Source organism: Fringilla coelebs (assembly GCF_963513975.1).
Source record: "Fringilla coelebs genome assembly, chromosome: 6".
Lineage (NCBI taxonomy): Eukaryota > Metazoa > Chordata > Aves > Passeriformes > Fringillidae > Fringilla > Fringilla coelebs.
In genome coordinates, this window is record NC_140034.1 from 47,764,595 (window position 1) to 47,792,393 (window position 27,799).

Here is a 27,799-nt window from a genome sequence, read left to right on the forward strand (position 1 = left end):
CAAAAGAGCTTTTCTCTCTTCCTTCCCCCCTCCCTCCCTCCCCCCCCTAGTTTGGATGTACGGCTGGAGAAAAATGATTGCAGGCATTGTCTGGCAACAACAACCGCAGAGTCTCTTCTGGAAACGTGTTGGGTCAGGTTCATGAGCACGCACAGAAAGAGAGAGAGAAAGGGGGGGAAAAAATCTCCCTGGCCAGATAAATAACTCAGTTTTGGAAGATGCTTCACCAGTGTTCCTGCTGTTCTGTAGCAGCCTCAGCCAAGATCCAGCTATGTCAGTTGTTTAGTCATTGGTAGTGGGAGAGGTGATATGCTAACAAAAGTATGCAGTAACAAGCATTTAAAATGTGATGTTTTATTAGTTTTTCAGTAAATACAGGGAGATGCTAATGACTAATTTCTGCTCTTAATGTAATTCATGTTGTGAACATGAAAATGAGCAGAGGAATAATTTCTCAGAGTCTGGATCCTTTCACTGACCCTGTGCATGTTTGCACTTAAACAAAAGAAACTAATTTCTGCCTATGCATGGCTGAAAAAATATATCTATAGTCTTGTCTGGGTAATGTGACAAAAGGGTTTAATGTAACCTAAGGAAATAATTTGAGTATAAAATGGGGAGCTGATTAGAGCAGTAAAATAATCAGATGTTAAAAGGAGCAAATACAGGAGAGTGTAACGGCTAAAAGCCCGGGAGTGGGAATCAGGCCAGCTGGGGTTCTGCTTCCATTCAAGCATGCTGTGCAACTCTGAGTAAGTCAATAAACCTTGCAGTGCTTCAGCTCGACCATCTGTAGAATGGAAATAATAAAAATATTATTCCCTGTCTCCCCAAACTGCAGTGAGGCATTGAGATGAGTATTGAGTCAGAGTGCTGTGAGTTGAGAAAAGACAGATTTAAACTTTCCCAAAGTTCAGAAGTTTGCATCCCCTTCATTTCTATTTGGGAGGCTCAACTCCACTTCTGCAATTGTAAATCTGTTCTCCTCCCAGCTCTGTAGCTGCTTGGAATCTGTTTGCCTTGTGTGAAGATGTATTTGTGTTCACGACAGTGTCACTGTGAGTCAGAGAGGTGTGTTACACTTTGGGAGCTTTGGCAACAGGAAAAACGTGCACAGCTAGGGATGAAAAATGGAACAGAAACCATGGGACTAGTAGTTAAATTCTTTACATACTTCAGAACTCTCTCTCTCTCAAACAATCCACTCAAGACCCAAATCTCATGAGCCCATGCTGTATACTTTTAATTATGACAGCATCTTTCTTCTTTGCGTTGTTTTGCAGCTGTGAGATAGAGCGTGCTCCGGAGCCAAGGTATCACCAAGACATATCTTTGTGCTTGTCCCCCTGCTCCCTGAGAAATGGGATGAGGAATGATCTCAGTGCACGTATGTGCTCGCAGCCATAAGTCTTGGTTGGGGCTCAAGCGTGTGCAGCATAGGGACAGTTGGGACACATGAAATGCTACACAAGTGAGCCTTGCTAAATTAGCTTTCAGTTGTTTCTAGCTATAAATTGGTTTTCCTCTTAAATTTCATCTCTGATTCTGGGTCATAGCTGGAAACAGAAGTGCTGAAATACAAATCCAGCCTTCCTGGTGTGTTTAGCTCAATGTTGGAGTCTCCAGAGGTTGAGATAAATTCCAGAGATTATTCCAATGGTTTGTTTGCTCGTTGAAAGTAATTTCCAGATTTCTGAGTAGTTCAGAAGGTGAAACAATCAATTAAATACACTCATGTGCATACTCCCTTGCACAGAATATCCCCAAAGTGGTTAATGGGGCAAAATGTCTAAAAGGCACCAGGAGCCCAGTTCAGGAAAGCTGCAAAAACCTCAGCAGTTTGGACATCCAGTCTCTTCAGAGGCTGCAACTGGAACGTCCCACATCTTTTGTGCGTTACATGCAAGCCAAATAACAAGCCAAAGAGAGAGCAGCACAGTTTTTTCGTCAGAGTAAAACGTACATTTTCTGTAATATAAATTCATTCATTTTGCACTCTAAAGTAATTGCAAAAATAAATACACACATTCAAAATATTTTCCTTTTTCCTGTGTTCGGTTGGCAGTAGGTTTTTTTTTTTTCACATAAACCTCACTAAAAGTCAGCCATATGGGAAGGGCTTACAGTGTGTTGTAAACAGCAGGTTCAAATCAAGGCTAAACCAGTGCTCTTGCTCCAGCCAAAGCCACAGGGTGCTTCAAACTCCCATCTATTGCAATATTGGAAACAAACTACTGTGCAGTAAATTGTGAAGACTATTTTTTCATGTCGCTACTCTTATATGAATTCATTTTCTTTCAGCTATGAACGTGGGTGAAAAATATGAGACAAAACAAAAGGAGGAAGGAAAAACTCTTTCAGTTACAGAATAATTTTTTCATGTTCTTAAGTTTATGTTGCAAATTAGTGACAAGACAGTTTATTTACATGCCCTAATACTTCTTGATATGTATTTTATTTTATGTTTGGAAAGATGGCAGCTGAGACCCGAAAATCAGCTTGGCTTAGATTCTTCAAAGCAATTTTATAGTTCTGAAGTGACTTTGAAAAAAATTCTTCCTTTTTTCTAATTCTAGGAGTTTTAATCCTGGTCTGTACATGCAGATTCTGTAACAGTCAGTAGAATCTTTGGGAATTCTCCCTGTATTAAGTTTCCCATGAAGTTCTGAAAGCAGAGTTTTGCCTTTCTTATCTTATTGTCAAAGGATTAAATATCTATATGTATTTAAGTTTTTAAGGCAGTAGGCGTTTATCACCTAATCATCTCTCTGCTACTGAAGTTGGGAAATATTAAAGCTCATGGTTTACTCAAAGACATTCTCTTTTCTGCTTTAGATTGACAAGACTTAACTATCCTCCCATTGACTGTTTTTCAGTGTATGTCTCTGTCACCGACAGAGCTCCGTGCATCCTGTGTATTACAGTGGCAGGACTCCAAGGCAGTATTTGGCTATCAGTTTATTCACTAGATTTTTCATTCAAAATCCCCCTTGAGCTTTTCAGTATGGCTCAAATAAATTATTAGTTGGCTTGGAGTGCTGGCTGTAAATGTTTGGGCCTTTATTTGAGCATTAAAAAGGCCTGGGAACTATTTCAGGGGAAGTATTATTAACAAATTCTGCATGATAAAAATCTACTATTTGTTTTGGTTTCCAACCAGGATTTTTTATTTGGGGGGAAAGGCAGGGAGGAGGTTGGTGGCAAGGAGAGCCATTCATATCAGAAGCAGTGTCATAATTACACAGAGTTAGAGGACCTGTCTAGAAAAGAGGATCTTAAACATTATGCAGAAATCTTTATAGCCAAAGAGGGAGATTCCTGTGGATGCTTGAGGAGGGTGTCCAGCAGCTGGGTCAGTGGCTAAGGTTTCTTTAAGAAAGCATTTCAGACAGTCAGGAGGCACATCCTGATTGCCAGGAAATAGGTATCATCCTTATTAACTCTTTGAATGCAAATCAAGGTACAAGTATTCCTGGGAAGCACGCTGAATGTGCCGGAACACAAGCGAGGTTCCTTCAAAGGGCAGTGCCCCTCTGTGTTTTCCAGGATTACCCTGTGCAAGTGGGCTTTCCGTGCACTGGTCCTCAACATCTTCCTTGCCTTTGTTAAGTTCCTGCCACGTGGTGTTTCTGGTGCTGCACTGGTCCCGTCAGGAGTGGTTGAGATTCTCCATCGGTATTGCCAGGTGTGTCATGGAGTGCGGAGTTTCCCGGTGCTGCCTGCCGATCTCTCTGCATTCCTTCTTTAGCAGGGATATCCTTCCTAAACCCGAGTTTCTTACCATCCTCAAGAGGCAACCAGGGCTAAGATTTTTGATCCGTGTCTCATAAAACCACATGACCAGCTCTTACTGTTTTCTTTTCCCTCTGTATTTTCCCTGGTAATCAGAACAATGTGTACAAGAACTGGCTTAACAAATTGGGCTATAGGATCAAGATGGTTTCTTGTATCACTGAAACTGAGTAAGACCAGAGATTAATGGAAAATTTTCACCTCTAATCACTGGATGGATTTATATTTTCCATCCATTTCTACAACTAAAAGTCTTAGAGAGACTTTTTTAAGTCAAAATTTGAAAAAGTAGACTAACACTGATACTAATTGACTGTGCAGATTGAAGCACCTTCAGGCCAGCCCTGACCTGAATGCTCTTGGGAGTAATCCTAAAGTGTGTTGTTGATAAAAATTAATTATTCTTGACTGAGCTTCTGCTGCTTTTAAAGACGATGGCAAATGTCTAGCTAGCTTTAGAATACCTCCATCCCTCCACGCTGTGGGGTCACTGTATTTTCACAGTGACCCCACAACAGAGTCTATGTGCCAGACTTCCAGGTAAAACATGCTGCCTGTTCACCCTGAGCAAAGCTGGAGATCAAAAGGTGCACTTCAACCATCCAAAAACTCAAAGGTTTTTTGTCAATCTTATTACTCTGCAGCATTAGCAGTTGCAGTTCTATACAGGGAAAACCAGTTTGTCTCCCCAGGAATTTCTGCTGGAAAGAGCTAGTTGGAGCCACTTAGAGAAACAGGAAATTCTGCAGTTTTGTAAATTATTTTCAAATTTATAGCCCTTGTGGCAGGTGGTTCTTCAGAAGCCTCTCCAAGGTGTGCTTCCCCAGTGTGCAGGTACTTGGGGCAACATTTTAGGAGAGCAAGCTAGCAGCAAGTAAGGACTGAGAAATGGATGGGCTTTGTCATGGAGAGGAGAGATGTTATTCAAATAGTAAGAAGTCCTAAACACCTTATTTTAGTTAGAGGTGGCAAAAATCAGCCTTTTTGGGAAAAGAAGTTCCATTATAAACCTCTGTGTTGTCTTATGTGAAGAGGACTACTTGAATAACATTTTCCATTGAACCTTCTTGGAATCACTGATTTAGACTTTTTCATTGTGGTCAGCACTTTAATCCAAGGACATTGAAAGGCTGTACTTAGTCTGCTTTGTTGTCTTTTTATTCCTTTCAGTCCCTTTGGAATAGTGATAGAGTTTTACTCTTTTAATGAAACATTTCAGTACTGTCAGCATTCATTATTAAGCTGAAGTAATTTATGCATTTCCAAATTAAAATAGTTTGCCAGTTCCACTCCTTGAAATATCGCAGTATTTTTAGAGGTTAAAAAAACTGTGATATGCCATAATTTTCCATACAATAGAAATTCTATTTTCTGACCAAAGCATGTAATGGCAGCCCTTTTCCTGTAAAAGTAACCAAAAATGGGATACTGAAGCCAAGCAGTGAAGCAGTTTTTCTTCCATTAACTGTATTTTAGGGTTTAATATGCATACACACCTCTTGGTTTTGGCTATCAGGAGTGCTTCAAATCCTTACCAAAACTTTGTAAGACATGGCCTACTATAAGACTTTGTTTCATTTGTGTGCATATTTAGCCACCTGACCTGAAGTTTTCCATTTTGGGCATGTCAGACTAAAATTTATAGGAATATTTCAGCTGAAAAGCTTCAGCTATTCCAAGCAAAAAGATAGGAAGAGACACATCCTTTTCTGCATATTATTGTAGTTATTTTTAAACCCTGAAAGTGTTTTGTGATGTTCTCCTATATCCATATTTTGGAATGAAGATTTGAAATTCATTTGGAAGTTGAATCCCAGGTATCTTTACTCTTTCTATTAAAAAAAAAAAAAAACAACCCAGCACCAACCAAAAATGGACCAACCAACAACAAAACAAAACTCTGACTTTTTAGTTGACCAAATAAAATCAGATATTCTTAGGAATGTTCAGATGAGGAGGTGCTGATCACCTCTCTCTGGCCACCAGTGTCAGAACACAAGGAAATGGAATGAAGCTGCCTCAGGTGAAGTTCAAGTGGGACATTAGGAAAAAATTCTTCACCCAGGGGATGGTTGGACACTGGAACAGGCTCCCCAGCTAAATGGTCACACCACTAAGCCTGACAAAACTCTTCTGAAGACCAAGTAAGAGAATTCTTTACTGAAACATGCATAACCACTCTTTCTTTCCCTTCTTTTTTTCAGTAAGAATGTGTGAGCTGCAGGTCAGATGTTTAGAGAAATCTCTTAAGTGATTATATACTTTTTCCCTGAAGCATGGCACAGTTTGTTGTTTCTGTGGCTGTTTGCATAGAGAACTCTGCAGAGAAACAGCAGAATCCAGACTTCCTTCACCAAATAAGAAATCAGAATAGGGGACTTTATTTCCTAAGCTGTATTTTTCTAAAGCTTCAAGTGATAAGTCCCTGAGTAAGTACTGCTCCATGAGCATGTATACTCTTGTAAGTGGTTAGAGGGGTGCTGTTCCCCTTCTGTACTTTGAGCCTGTGTGCCCAAAGGCTGAACGCAGCTCTGAGATCTCAGCTTATAAACACAGGCTGGAGTAGACTTGTAGTTAGTAAGTAAAGGGTTAATGAAGGAAGATGAAGTTGGTTTGAACTAAAAAGCATTGGTTCAGTTCCTAGGTTTAGCCCCAGATATTTTATGTGTGAGCACAGGAAAGACATTTAATCCCTCCGTATCTCAGTTGCATATGTTTAAAACAGGAATGAAAATCTGATCTTTGCTCCACCCCTTGTTTTTATCTCATCTCTCTAGATCATGCATTTTTCAAGGCAAGGGCTGCTTCTCTGTGTGTGTAGACCTAAAGTGCTATTACTGTATAGTAGGAATAGTAATAATAATAACAACAACATTTGGAGTTCAAATTCTGACAGACAGCTCAGAGCCATTACACATCCAGGAGAATGAAACACAGTGAAGCCCAAGACAGCAATTTTCATCCGAGACCAAATTTAACAGTTTGGCAGGGCAACTAAATTTGGTGTTATGTAAGCTGGGCTTTGCAACTTCAAACTCTGGGTTTATTTATGTTTTGGGGTATTTTCCTTCTACTTCCATACAGTTCAGTCTGTAACTGGCACTGTTTTAGGGCTGGCTCACTGTGGGTTCTACCCTGCTGCAAACGACGTTTGCAAATCTGAAAAGAAGGTTTCTTTAATTAACTGAAAACCAGAGCCCATAGTCTACTTGATATGAAAAATAGACCAAATTATAGTGGTATTCATAGCCTGCTGGAATGGTTGGTTGTTTTGGAAAAAAATTGTTTTTAAAGGAGGCTTGCCAAGAAACTGTTCTGTCAGGAAATGATAAATGGCAGTTGGGAGACTGGAGTGGCCTGGGCTGTATGTATGTGCCTTGGTAACTGCTGACTCAATCCTGTATGCTCCTGATGGCTCCCACATTCACAGCAAGGGAATTTACAGTCCTGATTCACAAACTCATTACTGTCCTGCAGTTCAAGACTTTTACACATGGCCTCAGGATTGTTTTATCTGAAAACAATGCAAACACATTTCTTTAAATTGCACTTCAGATAAACTTTTGGTTTTCATTACTTTTACAGTGTATGCTAGAAACCTTGCAATTTCTTTTCCAAGACTATAGTTTGTCTGAATATTCCTTGCCAAGTTCGGTGTTTTCTGTTTAAGTTGGATTTTTTTATTTTAATAGTATGTTTTCTATGAAGCTGTGATGTTTTAAGAAATTTAAATAATAGAACAGGGAAGGCTTGGCTAGAATTTGCATGACAGGGTTGGGTTTTAAAAAGTAGAAGAAAAGACTGTCTCTGTGCACTGAAGAAAGGTTTGCTTTACACAATGCACCATTTAGTCACAGGAGTTCTTTGCAGTGACATGTGTCATTTACTAGATTCTATTACTGTAGGGGATATGTTGCGTGCAAGTGGACAAACCTTTGGAGTGTGCTCTTCTGAGTGCTAACTGTGATCCATCTTTTCAGGGCATTTATATTACCTTAATCCCATTGACATCAATAAGTTTACTCCTCATTTACTCTGGAATGAAAGAGGAGTGAACTGGGACTATTGTATATTTAGGCGACATTGTTGCAAAACATGTCCCGTTCCTGAGTCAGCCAGCGGAGAGAGAGGGGCTCATGCAGCACACGGAGCTCAAGGCATTATTGTTTTTCCAACGTTGCCTAATGAATCTGGCTGAAAAGGGTCCCACAAATGGTAGAAAAAATTTGCATCTACATGTCCCTGAAAATTTATGCTGCGTGCTTGTAAAGATGAAGTACAGATTAAAGAATTTGGAGATAATTTGATAGAAAATATATTGATTCATTGCCTTTGGCTTGAATGTTAGAGTTCCTAGGCACCTTAGGAAGAATTTGTGTATTTGGTCATTTGCATCCTTTTTAGCCTTCACATAGGAGGCAGTTGTGAAGATGCCAAATCCTTCAAGGATCCCTTCTCTGCCCCGGCTCCATTATTTTTCTGCCCTTGCTCCTGTTCTTTGCTATTTCTGAGCAAATCCTGCCTCTGCTTCCCTTTTATTTACCTGGTATATGGCACTGGGGCACAGAGCAGCTGCAGAAAGCTGGATGGAGAGCTCTGCCCATGCCCTCAGTGCTCCTTGCCTTTGGAAAACGCTGTTACTTGGGGCGGCGTGACACCTTGGCATGTGTTTAATTGAAGGCAGCACCTACCCAAAGTAACCTTCTGCTCTGTGATTTCCCAGTGACAAACCCGCTGACAGCTTTTACATGCAGTGATTAGGAGAAGAGTAATGTGAAATGCAGATATCTCTGCCCCCTGCAGCCACTTAGATGCTGGTTTTCACATAATGTGCCATTGATTCTGCACGTTTTGCATATTGAGCTAAGGGAAGCACCAGTGCTGATTAGCATCAGTGTGAACAGGGACTCTCTGGGAAGGACTGAACATGACTTCATGGGGACCTGCATCAGTGAAAGAAATGAATGCTGACCTTGGCATTTGAATTCCAGTATAACTGTAGGTGCATAAATAGCACATGCAAATCACAAAGTGAGTAAAATTAAATTATTTTACATTTCTCCCATGCTTACAGGTTTTGCTGTGTCAGGCATTTGTATGTAATGAGAGATGGAAAAAATGTTATTAACATGAAAGAATCACAGAATTACTAAAAAATAGTGCTAAACTTCAGATTTCAACAGCAGTTTCTGATTACTCTTTTCATTTTCTCTCTTCATTCCAATATTTTGTGTCCAGCAATGGGGTATCCCGGTCTTTCACCTTTAGAGACTTCAGAGTGTGAATCTGTTTCCAAGGTTGCCTAGTTTTGCAGCCCTGGAATGACTGCTCCAGAAATATAATGATGTCTGTCTCCTGGGGTGGCTGATTTAAAACCTTTGCCATGAGCAGTGACCCCCGAGTGAGTGAAGTGCGTAATTAGTACAGGTGTTCACTGTACTAACAAAAGCATTTGTAGGCTCAGGGACAGTCTGCAAAGATTGAGTTAATGTCATTTTCCACACAGGGCAAGCTGCTTTGTCCAGCAGGGACATACAAGCCCTAAATTAACTGTAGAATTATAAACAGACCATAATTACAATACATAAGGAGGGGAAACCTCATTTTGACCTCTTGTATTGTGCTTTCACTTGCATTGTGCAAAGTTACAGACTATGTGCTTCACTTCTATCCAAATACATGGATCTTCCTCAGTGAAAAGCTCACCAGGAGTCGAGGGCACTCAGAGAGTAAGGGAAGTGTGGAGCATTTTGCAGCAATGCATTGCAAACAAGCTTGACAGCGTTTCCTCTGTGTGAAATATTCCCGTAGAAATGGTTCCCTGGAAAATGGCACTCATTTCTATTGCATTGGAGAGATGCTGTGATTTGAACAAGCTTACACTTTAGCCAGAGGCTTATTTTGCTATTGTACTAGATGCTCTGTTGTGCAGCAACAGGGGGGAAAAACACAAAGAATCAAGATAAAGTTATATTTGTGATGATGTGTCTGTGTGTCTGCACATCATCTGCAGGCTGTGGATTTATTAGTTTTTAAGTCAGTAGAGCTGTTGTATAAATAATGCGTATCAGAGCTGGTCCCACATGGTGTACTCACTTGCACATGTACGCTGTGAGTACTCCCTGAGCCGGAGAAGGGTAAGTGCAACCAGACCTCCTGTGTCCTCTCTGAAAATCAGCTTTTAAAAGACAGTGGCAGGCACTTGTGTCATCATGACAGTCCTTGTCCCTTCTAGAAACATGCACTGCTGTGGTTATTGGGGGGGTCTCAGGCAGTGTGGGTGCTGTTCCTGCCTCAGAACCCGAGGCAAGCCATTTCACTTTCTGTTATTTCCATTTCCTTAGTACTAGGTATGATAAACATTTTGAGGCTTGGAGGTCAAAAATGAAAACAGAAGCACTTGGTCATGTTTATAATCTTTGTGTTATTCCCACTGCTGTTCTGGATTTATCTTAAAACTTAGATATAACTCAAAAAGTTCATTTCTTGATGGCTCTGGTATTTTTCAAGTCCAGGCTGGATGGGGCTCTGAGCAACATGGTCTGGTGGAAAGTGTCCTTTGCCTGTGGCAGGGGTGTTGGAACTATAAGGTGATATTTGGAGTCCCTTCCAGGACATTCTATGATTCCATGAAAATATAAATCAACAGTTCAGGTACTATGAGTGGAATCATCTTCCACCCTAAGAGAGCTGTGATGTTTGAGACCGAAGTAAAGCCCTTTCACATTTCAGAGCAGATGTGTCAGAGCTAAAGCTGTTAGTCAAATCACATACAGTCATCCATGAAAATGGATTAAAAAATCTTTATTAATTTGGAATTATGTTAGCATTTTAATCTGTAAAGTCCTTAGTAGGTACTATGTGACAACTTTTTTTCAAAGATTGCATGATTAGGGGTGAATGAATTTCTCCTGAGTAGCTGATTAGTCTCTCTATTGGACTGGGTAAAAATTTTTTTTTTTGCTTTACAAAAGAGATTAGCAGAACAAAGAAAACAAATTACTCCGGAGTAACCTCTTTCACTCATTCAAGGAAAATATGCAAAGAGAAAATAAGAAATGCCTGCAGCTAAACCAGTTTGTGTAGTGATACCCAGATCTACCCAGCTCTTCCAAGCAAGGCATGGTCTGGCCCCTGTGAACACCAGTGATCCATCTCCAGGAGGAGCAGGCTGCAGCTTGCTTCAGACACAGGGTGCTGATTCTCTGCCGTTCCCTGCCTGGAGTGCCACTGTCACTGAAGTCTCCCTGGCAAATGCCCAAGACAAACTTGGTCCCTCTGTGGAGGACCACCCTTTATGTGACAATTAAAGTGGTGTCTCTCATGACTTGAAGTGAAGATCCTGCAGAGCTCTTTGGCTGTCTCAGGCAGGATTCAGCACCTTCTTTCTGCCACCGAGATGCTTTCCCCTGCTTTCACTGTGTCACTGCTTTTGGTTCCTCTCTGTAAAGGCTGAGGAGTGTTACCCTGTGCTGTGAAACAGATGCTGCCTCCCCATCACTGAGAAGCTCCATTTTGTTATTGATTTAACAGGGATAGTGCAGCCCTCGATGGCAGGGGCTGGGTGGGAGAGAGCCAGCCACGTGTTCATGCTCTGCCTTTGTGCAATTATAACAGTCCTGGTTGGAGGTGGAAATGGAGAAGGGGAACATCACAAAGCTTTATGGTCAAGACTGTCACCACCTCTGCCTGAAGAGTCTTCCAAGCATTTCATCATGTCTAGACTATATGTGCTGTGTGATCTTGTGTAGTAGCCTCCTCTATCATAATATAATATTATAAAGCCCAAAGCCCTTTTTAGTTTTGAACAGTAAATGGTCTTCATTATCTTCAGAATGAGCAATTCAGGCTACTGCCTAAGAACCAGAAGAGTAAGAGGTGGATGCACATCTAATATCTGGAGCTGGGCAGATCATTTAGTCTTCAAGCCTGTCAAAATGATTAATCAGCTAGGAAAGACTGTGAGCCTTTTGCTTCCACCACAGAGCAGTTGCTTGTGCTGCCAAGAGATCCCCTTTTGAGTCATGGCTTACCAGTCCAAACAAATGCCCAGCCTGGCTGTATTCCTAGAAGAAGTTACTGACAAAGAAATGCACTAAGGATTTTTCATTATCTTTGTCACCCGTTACATTTTTCAAGCATGTTATTTTGTCAGGAACATTTGCTTACTTTTGAAAGCATTATAGCTTAAAATGTTATGGAAAAGAACCTTGATATTTTAACTGACTCAAAACCAGAGGGAAACAATGGGAGTAATTGGGAAAATTAACTCATGCAGAACTTGCCACCAGTAGCAGTAAAATTATCTCTTAGTTTTCAAAATGCATGAAGCCTTGGGAAATTGGCTTAACACCATAAGTTTTTATTTAAGCAGTAGGAAAAAAAGGGAACAGATATGAGTCTTTAAAGTCTAGTTTTTGAGACCTCAGTGTATACAGAAGACCTGTTTTTGAGGTTTCCTCTGCAAGAAAGTTGGTCAGAAGCTAACTCTGGAAATTGAAGCTGATATTCTTGCATAGCTGGTTGGCTTCAGAATTTGAAATGTTAAGCAAAAATGTCTAAAACTACAAAATGCGTAACAAAATAATCACTTCATTCCCCCCGAATTCAACTGGCAGAGCTGTTGAACTCCTGCAGGCATGGTAATGACTTTGTATGACCCATGAAATTTGACTGAAAACCCTTCTTCATTAGCAGTTGGTCGCCTTTGTTGTAGTTTTGCTCCTGGTATCCCTAAGATCTCCTAGTTTGCCTTTATGAATAACACCATGACAGCCAACAAGCAGTTTCTTTTCCATGTAAACATGGGTTTCCACTGGTAAATATATTACATCCTAGTTCACTCGTTGGTTATTTGCTGGCTTGTGATTGATTGTATCTGCCTCCACTTTTTGAAGTGCTCAGTAAACAAATGAAATGTGCTTTTGGGATGCCCATTGATTTTAAAGGGTGCAGATCACCTACATCTTCTCTGGATTTCAGTGGGGTTTTGTTGGATGCTTAAATTTCTACAAAATGCAAGTGGTTTTTTATTTAGAAGTTTCTGAAGGAGCTATTTCCAGGGATATGATTTCAGCAGAATTGAATGATGTTTCGAAAGGCTGGGGGAGTAGAGTGGGCTCACAGACTTTTTATCACCACTGAATTTCACCTCTGATCTCTGTGCAGCCCCTGGGAATGAAAAGTGCCTTTGGAATTGTGTGTGGTTTTCTTTCGTTCCACTGAGCTTTCCCACTGAAATTTTCTGTCTTGCATCTGTGTCTTTGTAAAGCTTAATGCAATGGCAAAACAAGAGGCCGCCTCCTTTCTGAGGAGAGGGCTCGAGCAAACAGGAACACAGCCCTGGTTTTGTGTGTTCCAAATGGGTGCAAACTTGCCACCTTATTTATCACCAGGATTTCTAACCTTCAGATGCCATGGCCCATAAATGACTTCCCCATAATAATATTTATCAAAGTATTTCTGGTCTAATTATTCATGCTGAGCTTGTTCTCTAAAAATTTCTCTTGAAAGAATCTTTTTAAAGATTTTTCTTTTGAAAACAAATTCATGACCACATCAAACAGAGATTCATGTTGCCGTTAGTTTAATTACCAGCAGCCCTCGGGGAAAACTCACTCAAAACTCACTGTTGTTGTAATTGCTTCTCTCCCTTTCTCTCCCCCCCTCTTTTTACCTTTCCAGTTTTGATTGCTGCAGAAGTCATCATATGGTTATTCATTTTTTAAGCTCATTTTAGGTACCAAGGGGTTTATGCCCTTTTTTGCCCATATAGTAACTATCAAATTATGAATAATTAGTAGATTATGGATGCTGAAATAGGACCTGGCAAAAAAACACCACTTTTTTTGAGGCAACAGTTGAAGTTATCTTTGTTTTTTACTTTTTAAGCAAAAAAGGCAGATAGTGATGTCCTTCCCAGTGCCAGGCCATAAGATCAGATCCATAACCTGTGGATCTAGTCCAGCCATGAAAGCCACTGCACCTAGCCTGGCTTTATTCCCTTTGAAAAGCAGCATGGATGCCTCATTTTGGTGAAGTGCAAAGCATAACATAAGCAGTGCTGACCTAACACGACATGATACATGGCAGATTTGCTTTAAAAAGAGCAGCAGTCTCAAATCTGTTTTGAATTAGAAAAAGTGTTTGAGGGAAAGGAAGGAAAAAGGGAACCACTTCGTAGCAGGCATCTGAAAAATAACAGTTTGGAGGAAGGAGGAAAAATTGTCAGGCAAAACTTTACAGTTAAAGCTGAAAAATGTATTTCTAACACAGGGGATTATGAGTGTATATCTTACTCTTTGTTTTTTTTTTAAATAAAATCTTGGCAACTTAAGTGCATACTATGATGGTCCAGAATGAGAACAACTACTCAAAGGTGAAATTATCAGCAGTACTCTGGCAAGAGGTTATTAGTCATAGTCCCAGTATCATACAAGAGCCAGAGCCAAGGATTCAAGAAGAAAAACATTCCCCTTTGGAGAGAGGTCAAGATTAGTCACTTTTGTTTTCTTTATTGTGGGGAGGGGGATACAGGGGGTTGGGTTGATTTGGGGTTTATTTTGTTGGGGAGAGGAGTTTTGGACATATTTTTATGCCAGTTGGGTCTTGTACTCTACACTTTTTAACCCTAAAGTGCTGTAAATATGCCACTGTTCCACACGGGGAACAGGAATCTACAGCTAGGGGAAAGCTGTTGTCTGACAGCCAAACTCCTGACAAGGAAAATATGGAGTGATATTCAGAGGCTGTGCTGCCACGGTTCAGCCAGCAGAAAGGGTCCTCCAGAGGCAAGAGCCACGGGGAGTTTTCTTCACATCTGTGGAGCTGAAGCATCTGAAATACAAGTGCCTGTTAGCCAAACAGAGAGCCTTTCTTTCCTCTGCAGATAGGTACCGGGGTGCTCAGCCAGAGGGACCCCACAGAGAAACGTTTTGCTGAACAAGAGTGTGATTGAGAATGAGAAAGCAACCTGTTTCCCAGCCCCCCGTCTCGATAATAGAAACCAGAAAGGTGCTGTGAGGTTTTCCTTGAGACTGGAAGATGTGCCCAGGACAGGCAGAGTATTTTTAAGGTTTTTTTAGTGGCACTCATCCAAGCTGATGTTAAGAATGTTCATTGTATGTGAAGGTGGGCCGCTGGCTGTGCTGCCTCAGTTTCCCCCACGTTGTGCTGCCAATAACAGGACTTATCTGCTGGGCTTAGGTGCACCCAGGTTTGCACAGTGCCATAGATGCACTAAACATGGAATCATAGAATATTTTGAGTGGGAAGGGACCCACAAGGATCATCAAAGTCCAACTCCTGGCCCTGAAGATGGCCATCATTTATTCTAGAACACTATTCAAGCTATTACACAGAGATAAGGGGCTCTTTTTCCTGGTTTCTTTGATCAATATTTCCACTATATTTCTTGTTATCTCAAGCCTGTTTCCCATCCTCCATAAGGCTGGATTTCAATTTAAGCATAATTTGGGAAGCTGTTTATGATTATGGTGCTGGATGGATATCCAGCTATTTTTGCAGATACATTAACTTCTAATACTCTGGTATCATTGATTCACTTGTAAAGAAAGAATCCCTCCCTTCTTGCCAACTCATGTCTTATCTTTAAATAGAGAGGGAGGAAAGTTGTGTCTGGTCAGAGAGACACTGTTTCCTGAAGGTGGGGCTATAGTTAATGAAGATAAGCTAATTCTTGAAAAGATCAGGGTATTCAGTTAATAGGATAGGGGGATTTAATAATCTTTGGTAGTTTCTGATGAAAGTTATATTTAGAGACAAGACCCTCACCTTCACTTTCCTGGCTTCATGCAAGGAGGGAAAAATTTTCCAAACTCCCTTGTTTGTCTACTGATACACTGCTAATTTAGAGGAAAGGGTTAAAAAAAAAATCTGACCTTTGTAATATTTTAGAGAAAAAAATATGCTGTATCCTGAGGCAGTGCTGGGCCAAAGACTGTAGATTTTGGATGCTGTTCTAACTTGAAAATTTCCATGTGTTTTAAGTCTCGTCTGATTTATCTAAAACAAGAGTCAACCACAAATTTTAATTGCTTGGCTATAGCCTTCTGGATGCCAGATAGATCTGTGAGCGTTGCACACATCTGGGCATGGACTGAGTGCTGGGAGGCCAGCAGGACACGCCTGGGGAGTGGTGAGGCAGCAGATGGGCCTCGTGGCACAAGACTACACCTAGAACTAAAGGAAGGCTCCCAGGAAAAGCTGATTTCCAACAGTTTGGGTGCTTTAAAGAAGCCAAATATTTTTGTAAGTTGTTAATAATGGCAACAAAGGCACTGAACGGAGACCCCAGTTCTCTGCTCTCTTTTTCAGTGGCAGCTGTTTCCAGTCCTGCTTTTCACCATCTCCTCCAGCCACATCCATCATGGTCCTCATTCCTGTCTTGACTTACTAGTGTTTTAGGTCATCCCTTCCCAACATTTTTACCCTCAAGCCTTTCTGGATCGTCTCCACTTCTAAAAGAATCATGGAATCATCGTAGAATGGCCTGGGTTGGAAGGGTCCTTAAGATAATCCAGTTCCACCCTCTGCCATGGGAACACCTTCCACTAGACCAGGCTGCTCAGAGCCCCATCCAACCTGCCCTCAAACACTTCCAGGGATGGGGCATCCATAACTGCTCTGTGCAGCTTGTTCCGCTACCTCACCAGCCTCACAGCAAAGAATTTCTTCCTTACACTTAGCCTAAATTTCCCCTCTTCCAGTTTGAACCCAGAAAAAAAAACCTCCTAAAAGAAGTGCTGTTCCAAAATCTTTCAGGGTCTTACACTCCCTAACAGTCCATGACCAAATGCATTTCACTCTCCTGTAATTTAATTCTCACAATTGCCAGCATCCTACCAAGCTCTTTGTTAGAAGGAGTGGTTTGTTGGTTTGTATTCATCTTACCTTGCTTCTGTTAGTCAAGCAGCAAGTTATAGACAAATAATCTTATGAAGGTGTAAAAGACCAAACCAATTTGTTTGTAACCTTTGATTTCTACTTATACCTCAAATTTTTTAAAATCTTAAAGGAATGGCTCTCTTACATAATCACAACATCTGTTGTTGCTGCTTGTTTCCTCACAGGGAAAAGTGGCAGTATCATGGAAGAGAGTTTTGATAACCTGCTGCTAATATTCTGTATTTGGTCTGCTGAATTTCATATCATATTATTTATTCCATCACATATTACTAAAGTGGCTTTTTCATATCAGTTTTTCAGGTTTTGACCCATCAGAGAATGTCTCTTACTGCCACTGGTTTCAAATATAATTCAGGGGAGACACCTAATCTGAAAAATGACATTATAGTTGTAACCTACCCTCTCCTAAGAATTATTAAAGAAATGGAGCTGAGTGAATAGTTAACCAGAGGTGTCATATTTCCAGAAACTTTGAGAAAGCTTTTAGAAAAACATGCTTTTCTTCGAGAAAAAGAACATTTGGAAAAGAAAAATAATTCTCTGCAGTTTAGTTACTTGCTAATCAAAATTGCTTTCCCAATCCTAATAGAAAGAACAGATGCATAAATCAACCATGTAATTTCTCCCATTTCCTATAGCTTGAGCATTTGCTACCCTAGATCTTGTGCTGCACAACCAGAACAAAATTCTTCAAACAAAAATTACTTTAAAGTGCCACAAGTATTACAGTCAGTAACCAAATGGCTACATGCTGGTGTTGCTAGTTTAATTCCCAAAACAATTTTTAAAAACCATGGTACAAACTGAGTTTCTTTACAGTGCATTAGGAATTTACTGTAGAAGTCAAGCCCTTTGTAATAGTTCACTGATATCAAGATAACTTCTGAAGAATCAGAGCCAGCAACTGGTTTATAAATCCTGGTTGTTGCTGAGCTCTGATCCTGGCTCAATGGCTCAGAATTTTCTCCCCAGAGTCATCCCCCTCTGTTGAATGCACAAGTGGCACCCTGATCAATGGTGAATTCTCAGCAGCTGTTCAGGGGATCTTACTACAAAAAATAAGTGGTTTTTTTACGCTTTTGAGACGTGCAAGATAAATATTTTCCTATAAAAATACACAGCAAGACGAGAGCAGCAAGAGTCTCAGTTTATTGAAAAAGCAGAACAGTTTTTAATATCTCAAAGCAGAGATTGTCATTGATAGCTTTATGCATGAGAGCTGATTTTAGAAGTCAGGGTGCAGTAAGTGGCTTTCTTTCCAAAGATGCCTTTTGTCTGAAAAATATCCATTTTATCTGTCAGTTAAGACAGTGGTTACAGTGTTCATGTAATGTTTTCATTGACTAGAAAGAGACTTACTCATGTAACCCTCAAAACCTGTCAATTTTGTTCCTCAGAAGCTCAGCCTTCCTGTTTTCTGAGCAATAATCAATCTTACGGTGGAGTTTTTTTTCACTGTCTCCACTTCTTCTATCCTTCCCCTGGACACCACACACATATTTTCTTCTTTGGCCAGCTCTCAAGAGAAAGTACAGACAGTCTGGAGAGCAAATCTTCAGATTACATTCTGCTTTAAACACCTCAGTGGCAGGAATATAACCTCCAGCAAAACTGCTGCCTCATCTCAGGCAACAAAATAAACACATCAGAGCCAGAAGTTCTGACAGGGGGCTTTGCAAGAATCTGGGGATCTTGGGCATTGCAAATGGAAGGGAGGCACATTCCATGATTTTTGAAGAATCATGCACTGAAGAATGAAACATTCCTTAATAATACTGAAACCATTGGTCTCTCCTGCCACTATCATAGAGAAATCTTTAAATTCTCTGGGAAGATTCCCATACCTATCCCTGAGCTCCTCTAGAAAGCCACTTCTAACATTATTCCTGTTCCTGTCCTCAGAGCATTAACTTTTATGCTCTGGGATAAAGCATTAACTTTTAGAAATGCTGAGATACCAACATGTGAGAGGACTTAGCAAGAAGAGGAGCCAGGGGAGTTTCTCTCTGAAGCTCCCTCAAATATTCTGAAGAACTTATATAGGAAAAATCCCACCGAAGACAAATGTGATTTATAACCACATGTTTTCTTCCAGAACAGTCTCACTGTTGTTAAGTACCACTGGATGCTGATACATTCCTTCATAACATTGCCATTACCAGGTGCTATAAGTTCTGGAATATTTTTAGTCTTTATCTTCTCTCCAGCTGAGTCATTGGTGTGCCTGGTGATTATTTTGTTAGCAGATAGGACCTTTTTGTGTGTTTTTATGAAAGATAAAGCTACCTTATAACTGAGTGTGGTACTGAATAGCAGACACGTTAGAGATTTGATACGACATGGAGAGATGCTCAAAGACAGCATCATCTTTTATTCCCCTAGAAGTTTGCTAGAACAATAGGCCACCAGAAGTGCTGAATACATGAAGGTCTCCCCAGTCTTCTTTGGTTCTTTTGAAAAAGTGCCTTAAAGAATCAGTTCTCTTTGAGCCAAAAAGCTGCACCCACAGGAATCAATGTTACTTAAGTCAGGGCAGCAGACTTGGGAGCTTAATGTTGTAAAAGCAGCTGAAATCTTCCTTTATCACCTTTTCATTCAGCCAAGTGTTGCTTGCATCCTGGTTTCCCTCTTCTCCTTTAGCAGCTTCATGCTTGGCTTTCTTTACTGAGAACAAGGACAGCCCCCCTGAACCCACTGAGTGAGCAATGAGCTGATAAAAATTCTTTTCATTATGGAAAAAAAAAATCTGTTTAATCAGTGAACCATGTTTAGAACATAGGTAGTTATAAAACAGCATTCTGTTCAAAGTGACTGTGATTTTTTACTCTTAATATTTACTTTTAAAATCTCTGAGGATGAGAATGACAGGCAGATGATGCAGCTTTAATCAACAGCATTAATCAACCTTGATCTCTGCAGATTATGGAGCAATACTTGGAATAACCTATTAATAATTTGTGGTCTTTGTGGCTGAAATTATGCCAAACTCAAAGTTTTGTCCTTCTGCTTCCCATGGCTGAAAATGCTGTTCCACTCAGCTTTGTAATTGTGTCTGTCATTGCCTTTTCCTGGGAAATTCCTATAATTAGTTTTGGGAGTAGGTCTCCAAAGTGCTACCCTTTAGTCCTCCATTACAGGGGAGCTTAAAAGAGACCCTTCTGTCCCTGGAGCTGTCCCTGGAGCCAACCAGGCTTCTATGTTTTGGTTTGGTTTGGTTGTTTTGTTTTTAAAATCGAGGAAATAAATTTATTGTTACATATTGTGTTCCAGATCACACCATGAACTTTTTGTGAAAGCTTAAAATTACAAAGTGTTTCAAGTCAATATAGCGTGAAGATTTGCGGAATTTTAATAGATAAAAATAATAGACACTTTTAATTGGAAATGATTTTGCTCTTTCAGCAAGAACAGTCTCTGTCTTGTTCAGTAGCACCTCCTGGAATGCCTTTGATCCCTTTACAAATATTATTACCTTTGTAAATGCATGTCACTAAGGCTATGAGAATTGGGATTGTTCAGCCTGGAAAAGAAAAGGCTTTGGAGTGACCTACTTGTGGCCTTCCAGCACCTGAAGGGAGCCTACAGGAGAGATGGAGAGAGGCTATTATAACTGCATGTTTTAATTTTTCCTCATGATGTGCCATTTAAGATTTGTGTGCTAACCCTTCAGCCTTCCTGAGGAACTATTTGGCTTTGGGTTGTTTTTTTCTCAGTGCACTGCATGAATGGGATTTTATTCATTTCTAAGAGATAGATTCAAAACTTGTTTAAATCTTCTCTCCATCTGTGCTCAATCTATGATCCTTGAATTTTTACTTTTTTTTTAAACTTAACTCAGAGGATGGAGAGATTTTGTATTCATACAATATTTCAGTAAGACTTAGGAATAACTGTGGTGTGTAATTTCTGAAGTTTCAAGCACTGCTTCCTCCTCCCAACAACTGTGAAATACAAAGGAAATTATTTTGCATATAAAGAATCTGATCATCCAAACATCATGCTTCTAATGAAACATAAATCAGCTACAAAGGGCTTACTTAGTTTTTCCTAAAGGAAACAAATCAGTCTGAGTTATTTTTCTATGTAATTAACCATGTTTGCTGTTTTAAGTAGAGAGATCAGAGTTGTTCAAAGCGGTTAAGATTAGAGCAACATCAGCAGTTTTTCTGTTTGCTTTACTTTTATTCATTCTGGCATCAGAGCTAATTTCTAATCAAGTAAATGTGTTTGAAAGTATGATTCAGGGGGGATGATACATTTCTCCATGCTAACTGCCTAAAGCTGGCTTAATAAAAAGGATATTGCACACAATGGCATTTTTCTAGCGGGTATAATTATCTCCGCAGCAAGCAAGTGAATGATGTATTTCAGGATGTGTGTTTGGATGATGACAGGCAGATTGGGCACGTTAATAAGCCAGGCTGTTCACCAGCAAGCCTCTTTTTCTGGTACATCAGAGGCCTGTGATGACAGTAGAAGCTGCCTTCTGGTGGCTTTTACTTCTCCTTTTAAAATATCTCATACTTTAAGCAGATACTCCTCTGGCAGAATTAAAAATGGGGGCCACTGCTGCCTCATTTGCCAATGTCATCTTTTCTAATACAGCCCTGAGAAGCAGAAGATCCATGTACAGAAATCCAGACTGCTCCTTCTCCTGTAACATCCAAAGAGCATGTTACTATGTGGGATTGATGTTTCAGTCCAAGGTTGGTACGGAGCCCACTGAAGCCACTGGGAGTCTGTGCTTGCCAAAATCTACCACTGAGTCCAGTGTGTCTTGGAGCAAGCCCTTCATGGGCACTGAACCCCCTGGGCAATGGAAAGCAAAACTGATTAAACAACAACTAAACACAACCAGCTTTCTGGACCTCCCTCCACAAAATCTTTGTGGCTTTAGAGCCCTACCCCAAAAAGCAGGAACGTGGACAAGAAAGGTCTTGAAGTCTCATATGGCTCAGCTCAATAGCAATTAGCTCCTGCCTCTGCTTCTGTGGGCCTCCTGCACTCCACAGCTGCAGCAGCCAGACCTTGTTGCCTAGAAAAAATTAGACAATTATCTCTGGGAATTCATTTCCCAGCAAGAATATTCACTTCTCACTTCTCCCCAGTACTTCATCACCAAGATGCACAGCTGTTGAAGGACTATCCAGATCTCAGTCCAATCTGCTGTCATGTTCAATAGTTCATCACTGCAAGAGTTTCATGAATGCACGTTTTCCAGATATATCTCCAGCCTGTGCTCCCTCTGGTAATCCCTGCCTGGAATCACAAATTAAGATGCACATGCATATAAAAATCCCCCAGTTCATTTAGAATAGTTAGCAAAAAGGCATTTCTTGTAGAAGGAAAGGTTGTCTTTTGCATTCTGAAGATAGCTGTCTGGAAGTTTTCACTGCAGTCCTTCCAGCAGAGTTATCTCAGAAAACAATACCTGGGCAGTGGGGGATGCAGGAATGAGGTATTTTTGTAGGTTTCACTACCACTGATTTGTGCTGTGACACTTGGAGCCTCACGAGTTTGCCATCTGTACTGGGCACCATTTGGGCAAAATGTGTCTTTTTTTAAGGGAGGGAATAAACAGGGTTGAAATGAGAACCTGATGATATGCTCCGTTTTCCATCTGCGTTTCCTTCTAGAAATCTTGAACTTATCTGTTCTTCAGCTTCCTCATTTCATAGAATCTCATCTTTCAACAGCCATTTCCATCCAGAATTACTAGTGTTTCATGTACCATCTAGGGTGCTTTGCCTAATGTTTTCAAAAGCAGCTGCAAAGTATAAATCTCTGGCACCTCATACTTTTAAATCACTGTATCTGCTTCCCTACCAGTTGTACAAAGAGTTTGAAAAAACCCAGCATTTTCTCTATGGTGGAAAAACATTTTAGTCTCTGCTGAAATCCTCCAGGTTTGTTGATGTTCTGCTCAGCCTTACTGTCTTTTACTATCCTGTGTGATACTTGGATGACAGCCAGGCACATATAAATTGCTCCCACTCATGCTCTCTCTGGCAGTTTTATGTGCCTTCCACTACTTTCTAGCAGATATTTTAGACAACAATTTATTCCTATCACAGTTTTTTTTTTTTTTCTGTTTGCTTTCTTTTCCCTTTCTAAAAAGTACTACATCTCTTTGCCTAGAATTTACTCACTGTTTTGGGATCTCTGTGGATCAATGGGTCAGAGACTGCAATGACAAAATCAAGGCTTTCTTATTATGCTTGAAGAAGCAATTAGGAGGCCATAAGGCAGAGTCTTACTGCCTAATTTCAATGCTTTTACCACAGCAAGGGTCAGAGAGTGGACAGCACTTTGAAGCTAGAAGTGCCCACCTTGCCCTTGGGATATTTTGCTCAGTGCAGAGGGGAGGCTCCCAATGCCAGATAAAAGGGGTGACACTCCTATAAACACCTAATTCTTAACTTTCCCCTGAGTACCACAAATACATCCCAAAAAACATCCCAAACCTAACCTCTCTTAGGTATCAGCTTTTTCATTATATTTTCTCCTAAACATTAGAAGAAATACCAGAAAAAAAAGCGGGGGAGAGAAGAGAAATCAAATAATTTAAGGAGCCTCTGTCTAAAAAAGAAAATGAGCATTATGGATACAGGCTGAACCTGGAGTCGCCCAGTCAAGAAAATCATTTTCAGCCATCTTAGAATTCTTAGTTTCAGTTTTGCTGGGGATCATGTCATTTCAGATGGCTATCCCAGGGAATGCTGTGTCACTGGGTTTTGAGAGCATAAAACTGACTCATGTCCCACTCCCAGCTGCTATTCACTAATGGCAGCAAAAACACCGATGGGCATTTTGTGGCCTCAGTTGTTAATTGAACCCAAATGTAGTAAAGAGCATCACTCAGTCCCAGCTTGAGAGTTGATTAGACAACTGCAAGTCAAGCAGTTATTTACTAGAGCATATTGGTATTATTAGGGCTAGGGCTAGAAGTTTAAATTTGAAAAAAAAAAAAAAAAAAAAAAAGGACACAATACTAACAAAAAAAAAAAAAACCCTACAGAAATTCAGTTCTGGGGCTTAGTTCTCTATTCCAGCAGATGTCTTTAAACTCCCATTTGTCATGTGTTCACCCAGATATAAAATGAGTGTCAAAGCATACACCAGAGGTACTAGCCAGCTTGTCCCCATCCAACCCTGACCTATTGCATTAAATTCCTAATGATCTGTTTGATGGACTGTGAATCTGTGGTATCTTCAGAGAGGTTGCTGTGATTCTAATTAATATTACACATATGCCACCTGGTCTGTTGCAATTTTCTTGCATGCTGCTCCTGAGCAACTCTGCCCTTTGCCTTTGTAGGTGACACAAATGGACCAGAAGCTGAACCTCATCACGGACATGCTGCATCATCTGGTTTCCCGTCAGCAGGGGGATCAGGGCAACAACAGATCGTCTCAGAGAGGCAACAGCAGCAATGTCAGTTCAGAGCTTTTCCTCCCTAACAACACCCTGCCCACCTACGAGCAGCTGACAGTGCCGGCAGGCAACGAGGACGACATCTCCTGATGGGGCGCAAGTCGGGGTTGGGTTGTTCCTACTTTTCTCCTCTGAACGGGACTGAGTGTTGAGAACCAGGGAGAAATTAAGTTCATCAGCCAACCAAGAAATCGTGCAACTGCTGTATCTACACCACTAGTCTCAAACATGCTGAAGTTACCCACAGTAGCCAAAGGATTGCCAGGCTGTCTTCCTCCTGGCAAAACTTCTGGAAGCTCCGCATTGATTTTGCTCCTGAACAAATGATCACAACTTGTTATTTCTCAAAAAGACCAAAATGATGCAAAGAAAGGCAAAATGGCAAGGATTTAGAGCTCCTGTGATGATGATAATAATAATAGTAATAATAATATTCTAATAATACTTGAACTTAGATGGAAAAAAATGCATTCTGTTTATGAATCTGCAGATAGCAATTTATTTCTATTACTAAGGTTTTTAAAACAAACTAGGATAACTTATGTTGTTTTTATTGTATAAACATACACTAACATTCTAGACAATAACAAACCACATACTGAATGATTTTCTTTTTCTGTTTTATTTTAGTGTTACTACATAAACAGTTATCAGATAATGACCAGATTTTTAAAATCTGTTTTTCTTCAGGGAGGAACTAATCCTTAATCTGGAACATTACTATTTATAGTGGAAAGTGCTATAGATTTTCTAAGATATCAGTTTTTCATGGGGAGACAATAAAGTATTAAATAGCAAAAAAATCATTCTGCTTTCTAGAAAATTGTTGCCAAAGAATTTATATATAAATAGAAAACACAGTGGTCTAAATGTACTTGTCCTGAGCATTTTAAAAGGAAGGCTTTCTACTTCTTAAATCTACTGGTTTTTAGCTTACAGACGCCAAGAATAATACAAGAGGCTGAAGTGGCTGGACTTCACTGGTCAAGTGTTTGAGCTGGCCACTCACAGAACATCCATAATCCCTGCAGGAATCAAGGCTTCAGTTCAGGAAAGCATCTCTAATCCACACAGCACATATGGCAATTTTAATGTTTTCTTGAATAATGTCTTGAGAAACTCAACGCCCTACAAGAGGGGGTTGGTATTGACAAGGGCCAGCTCTTTATTTAGAGAATTGTGGGCCCCAGCCTGACCCCTGGGGCATAACCACACTGCCCCAGGTGATGACTGCAATGAAACCGGCAGTGTTGGCTCAGTGTGAGCTCTCACACACAAGGTGAGCATGAGTGGGGCTTTGATTGCTAAGGCTGAAATTACCAAGCCCTTGCAGAGACTCAGCACCTGAATCATATCAGTCTTTAGAGCTGACAGCCTCAGGAAAAGCTCTTTAGTCCAGCCTGGTGGTAGTGGTACCTCCAACTGCTGGGGAGATGAGATGTAGACAGATTTATCAGCTCTTGCACTTTGAGCATCCTACACATCCAGTGCACCCTGTGCCCCTCACTGCAGAGCCTGAACCCCACAGTGCTCTCCCTCTCCTGGGGGATGCCCTAAAGCCTCATACCTTGGCACAGCAGTTTATATGACCAGTCTTTTGACCAATACTACCAGTCTGAAATAGGGATGCATAATGAATGAGATCACAGGGAACCTCCTCATAGGGAACTCTCACATTCTGGGCTTTCTTTCCAACATTTCATCTCTTTGACTTGGACTGCAGAGAAAGTCCTGTATTAAATATCCTGTATTTAACTTTCCAGATTCTGTTACAGTTATCCAGCCTCTCTGTTGTACAGTAGATAAATGTTAAGGGTGTAGAAATTTACAGGCATAAAGAAGAATTGTATCAGGGCATTATGTTTTCATGGAAATCAAAATTATTCTCGTGATTTTGAACATTTTTTTAATAAGATTCACTATGTAATTTCAGGTTATCAATCAGCCTGTTAATTTCCTAATAAAATACAGGATGAGAGTGCCATGTCTTTTGGTTATTCTAAAATCCAGACACTTGATATACACAAGAAAGCAGATGGCTTTTCTTCTCCTTTCTCTCTTAGCCCACTGTACAGTGTAAATATACCTTATTTGCAATGCATGACTGTAAAGCTTCTGCTGATTCTTCACTAGAGAAATAAAAGAAAATCTGGACTTTATCATGGGATGACTGGAGAGGAAGGTATGTCACATAGCCCTGGCAGAAAGCAGACAGGTCTGTGCATTTCTAGGGCCATTGTTTCAAACAGAAAATGCTTCCATTCCTGCTTGTTTGTTCCCAAGACCATACCTCCATTCTCTGTTTGACACCTAATCTTGGTGATAACAGCATGGCACAGCAAACACTTAATGCAAAACATAATGTCCCTTTCTTGTCAGTTCTCCATAGCCATCTGAAAGTCTCCATTGGAACCAGCCTCATGGGAATCACTGGATTTTTGAGGCTGCTGGCCAGTTGTGAGGTCAGTGATTCCTCACCTGAGTCCAGCTGATCCTTTCAGAAAGTACAAAGCTCTGAGATCTACTACTTCAAACCTTACAATCCACCTCATCCTAAGGAAAAGAAGACGATCCCTTTTCCCTGTTGAAGAGGGATGTTATAAAAAGAACCATCCAAGTTTGCCATGCAGCTGCCTGGAGCCAGTCATCCACAAGGGCTCACAGAGACAGATCTGACCTCTCTGCTTGCAGGACTGCCTGGAATTTTCTGCCCTGCTGGGACTTCATATCTCAATGACTTCTCCTGGAAGCAAGTGCCTCAGCATCTTTCTTGCACAGGGAACAGCAGCAGTGGGAAGATGAGCTGAGCAGTCCAACACTGGAGCAGCCTGAAGTAGCCAGCACTCAGTGAGTATGTGTTTCTGCTAAAACCTTTTCTACTGGTGTCTCCTGTTTGGCCAAACTGTCTAGAGTGGGGGTTTTTTAAGTGGGTAGGAAATGTTTGTAAGTATTTTGAAAGGGAGCAAAGGAGACGGTAAGGCAGGCCAAATCTTGACTATCTGCCCCATTTTTGTGAGCTGTGTTAATGCATAAAACGCACCTGAAGCTGCAAAAGAAGCATCTTTCTTGGAGCAGCTCAATAGCAGTTTGCATTTCCAGGCTGGTGTAAGCTGAGCCTAGAGCCTCGTCCCTGCTGAAAAAAAAAAATTTAAAAATAGTCATCCAAAAAAATGCTAGCTGGCTTAGCTTGCCCAGCCTACCAGGGGGATGCCAGATGGATGCCAGATCTGGATGGTGAGAAGCCAAGGAATAGGGGAGGAGGCAAAACATGGGGCTGCCCAGCTGAAGGTGGTGATGAAAGCTTACCCTCAGCCTGCAGCAGAGGCGGACGATGTGCAAGTCTGCAAAAAGGAAGATCCACAGGAGGTAGAGAGGATTTGTGCAGGGGAGGAGTTTTAGTCCATGAGCAAAATCTAGGCTCCTGGTGAGGGGACTGTGTTGGGATTCAAAAGACAGAAGCACTGCCTGGCATCAGCATTAATCTGCAGTGTGACCTCAGGGCGAGTCATTTCACCTGCTTGGCCACATCTGCTGCCCCCTCCCCTGCACTCAGCCCACTTGTTTGTTTAGACCACAAATTCCTCGGGAAAGGAGGGCCCCTTTCTGTGTGTTTGCTCAGTGCCTACACAAAGGGACCTGCCCTCT

General features: G+C 40.9%; 1 protein-coding gene across 2 annotated transcripts in view; it reads left to right on the plus strand.

Annotated features, from left to right (window-relative positions):
- Positions 1–26,187, plus strand: part of KCNQ1 (potassium voltage-gated channel subfamily Q member 1) — a 329,750-nt gene extending 303,563 nt beyond the window's left edge. Inside the window, exon 18 of one of the 2 annotated variants that reach the window (XM_084208526.1) lies at positions 24,038–26,187. In XM_084208526.1, the coding sequence (XP_084064652.1) occupies positions 24,038–24,244 (207 nt within the window). In that variant the 3' untranslated portion in view covers positions 24,245–26,187. The remainder of the gene's footprint in view (positions 1–24,037) is intronic. The other variant, XM_084208525.1, reaches the window with a different exon arrangement.
- The last annotated feature ends 1,612 nt before the right edge of the window (positions 26,188–27,799 follow it).